Source organism: Ceratotherium simum, chromosome 2, assembly GCF_057802395.1.
Source record: "Ceratotherium simum simum isolate JZ-2026a chromosome 2, ASM5780239v1, whole genome shotgun sequence".
NCBI lineage: Eukaryota > Metazoa > Chordata > Mammalia > Perissodactyla > Rhinocerotidae > Ceratotherium > Ceratotherium simum.
In genome coordinates, this window is record NC_141901.1 from 46,208,927 (window position 1) to 46,211,517 (window position 2,591).

General features: G+C 43.0%; 1 protein-coding gene across 1 annotated transcript; it reads left to right on the plus strand.

Annotated features, from left to right (window-relative positions):
- The first annotated feature begins 1,128 nt into the window (after positions 1 to 1,128).
- On the plus strand, positions 1,129 to 1,631 carry LOC101404310 (histone H3). Its single transcript, XM_014791714.2, has one exon. The coding sequence runs from the start codon at positions 1,151 to 1,153 to the stop codon at positions 1,559 to 1,561; it is 411 nt and encodes a 136-aa protein (XP_014647200.2). The 5' UTR covers positions 1,129 to 1,150; the 3' UTR covers positions 1,562 to 1,631.
- Positions 1,632 to 2,591: the final 960 nt, after the last annotated feature.

A 2,591-nucleotide genomic window follows, 5' to 3' on the forward strand; every position in this document is an offset into this window, starting at 1 on the left:
CAAAATCAGTTTTATTTTATTTTGATTTCAGCAGGAAGATGATCACTCATATTGACACCATCAAGGTAAGTTTCAAGCTTCTTGGGCCTGCTTTTGTTCTCAGGTTTGAGTTTTTATAAGGTTTGGATGCAATGCTTTTTCAATAAAATAAGCACGATTAAGTTTTATATTAACTGTTACAATTTTAAGTATTGGTAACCTTACATAACTGTTTTATGACATACAATTTTCTGAGCAATACTTCAAAGCATATGATATAACTGAAAGGCAAAGGATCTTCAATTTTCTTGTAGACAGAGAATAGAAAACATGAAACTTTTAAGCATTAGAAAACACTATTGAAGAAAACATGTTAGCAACTCAGTAATAAATGAATAATTTATTTGCTTTGAAACTTTAACTTTTAATTTGATAAGCAACTTGACTATTTAGAAACTATTCACCGTTGTAACAGAGAAATTAGTTATTTCCGGTCTTATCTTCCATGACTTAGGAGCATTTCGACTATAGGACCTAAATGGCCGTTGATGGACTGAGGACACTACCGCATTCCAGGGGGAAAAGGCTAAAGAAAGGCGGAAGGCTCTACTCTCCAAGTTGGTACAGGTCAGCACTGGGCTTTGGCGGAGTTCTGAAATCAGGTAAATGTAAGTTCAATTTTTGGTTTCTTCAACTACATAGTTTGTTGAACCTCAGTCATAATATAATGCATGTAACGCGCTCAGCACGATGCCAGGCGCTAAATAAATGTTAGCTATGCGAGAGGAGTTACAGTTACTGGTGACTTGAAACATAGGCTGAAACCTAGTTCACGGGAGGGCATGCTTGTATTTGGAAAGTACCTATTAAAATGTAAATCTCAAGCATGCAAAACACTTTATAAATTGCTCTTACAAAAGTCATGCCAATTTAAAGGAAAGGTCTAAAAAAAAGAAAAACATGTGATCCATAAGATGATAGAAAAAGTATGGGATAAAGGAATAAGGGAAGAGAAGATTGGGATAACAATCTTCTTCCAGTAAATAGGATTGAATTTCAGCCAATGAGATCACAACTCCGGAAATTCCTAATTTTTCTGGCCCAATCAAGGCGAGGCGATGTCTATAAATAAGACTGCCTAGATTTCTTTGAAGAAAACCGGTGAGGTAGTATGGCCCGCACTAAGCAGACTGCCCGTAAGTCGACCGGCGGCAAGGCCCCGCGGAAGCAGCTGGCCACCAAGGCGGCCCGCAAGAGCGCGCCGGCCACGGGCGGCGTAAAGAAGCCGCACCGCTACCGGCCGGGCACCGTGGCCCTGCGCGAGATCCGGCGCTACCAGAAGTCCACCGAGCTGCTGATCCGTAAGCTGCCTTTCCAGCGGCTGGTGCGCGAGATCGCGCAGGACTTCAAGACGGACCTGCGCTTCCAGAGCTCGGCCGTGATGGCGCTGCAGGAGGCGAGCGAGGCCTACCTGGTGGGGCTGTTTGAAGACACCAACCTGTGCGCCATCCACGCCAAGCGCGTGACCATCATGCCCAAGGACATCCAGCTGGCTCGCCGCATCCGCGGGGAGCGCGCTTAAGGCATACGTTTTTAAGTAGGCTATCGAAAGGCTCTTTTCAGAGCCACCCACGGTTTCATGAAGAGATGCTGTACTAGCTTTTCAGTTGGCGTCGGTCTACTCGAATCACGCACTGGCGTCCTGGATGGATGGGCCAGGGGAAAGCCGCCCGTGGTGGGTGATGAGATAACAGAATGAGGGCCTGACCTTTGGTTGCTTGACAGGAGCTAGTGGGAACGGCAGAGGCAAGGTGTAGATCGGTTCGGCAAGCTTGTTTTCTAGATGCTGGTTTGATTTGTTAGGGTAAACAGTGCCAACTTTACTATATCTATGAAAAAAGACTTGCAAGAAGGTGTACTCTTGTTCTACTTGTTGCTTGTAAGGTGTTGCAAGCTGCTAGCACAAAAACGTTAGCACAAATCTGAATATAGAAATTGACACTTTAAAATATTATATGATAACTTGGGATGGGAATCTGGGTTTTCAACTCGATTCTAAAGTTACTAGAACTAAGCCGGATGGTAGATACAATCTTTGGTCCCTAACTAGTTCGCCAGGATTTGGACTGATAGAATGGGGGCAAGAGACATTGTGCTGAATCCCGAGATGTGTAAGATCCCAAAGACGGGGCCGGGGTGGAGGCAAGTTCCGTTCCAAAAATTATGAAGCATTTTCCTGGGTTAAGAATTGTATAAATCTAATTTCTAGTTTAATATCTTACTTATTACATAATACAGGCGGCGTAAACTGGAATGGGAACTTAGGGGAAACAAATACCTGGCGATTTTAAAAAAATGTGGGCTAAGGTATCATTGTTCCAAAAACCAAAACCAAGACAAAACAAGCTTCCACAAAGTATAGAGGAGTAAAACGATGCAAAAATAAGAGGAAGTTAACTTGTCTTTATCTGGCGCTTCAGTACTCTTCCGTATACAGTTCTACAATTGAAACTGAAAACCAACTAACAACAAAAAAGACCCCAAACAGGTGAAACTGTCACTTTACATAATTTACTGGTTGGTGTGAAATGGAATATTTTGATTGGCTAACA

Bases quoted from the DNA above. Each gene is read 5' to 3' on its own strand.
- LOC101404310 (XM_014791714.2), top strand. From the start codon at position 1,151: ATGGCCCGCACTAAGCAGACTGCCCGTAAGTCGACCGGCGGCAAGGCC.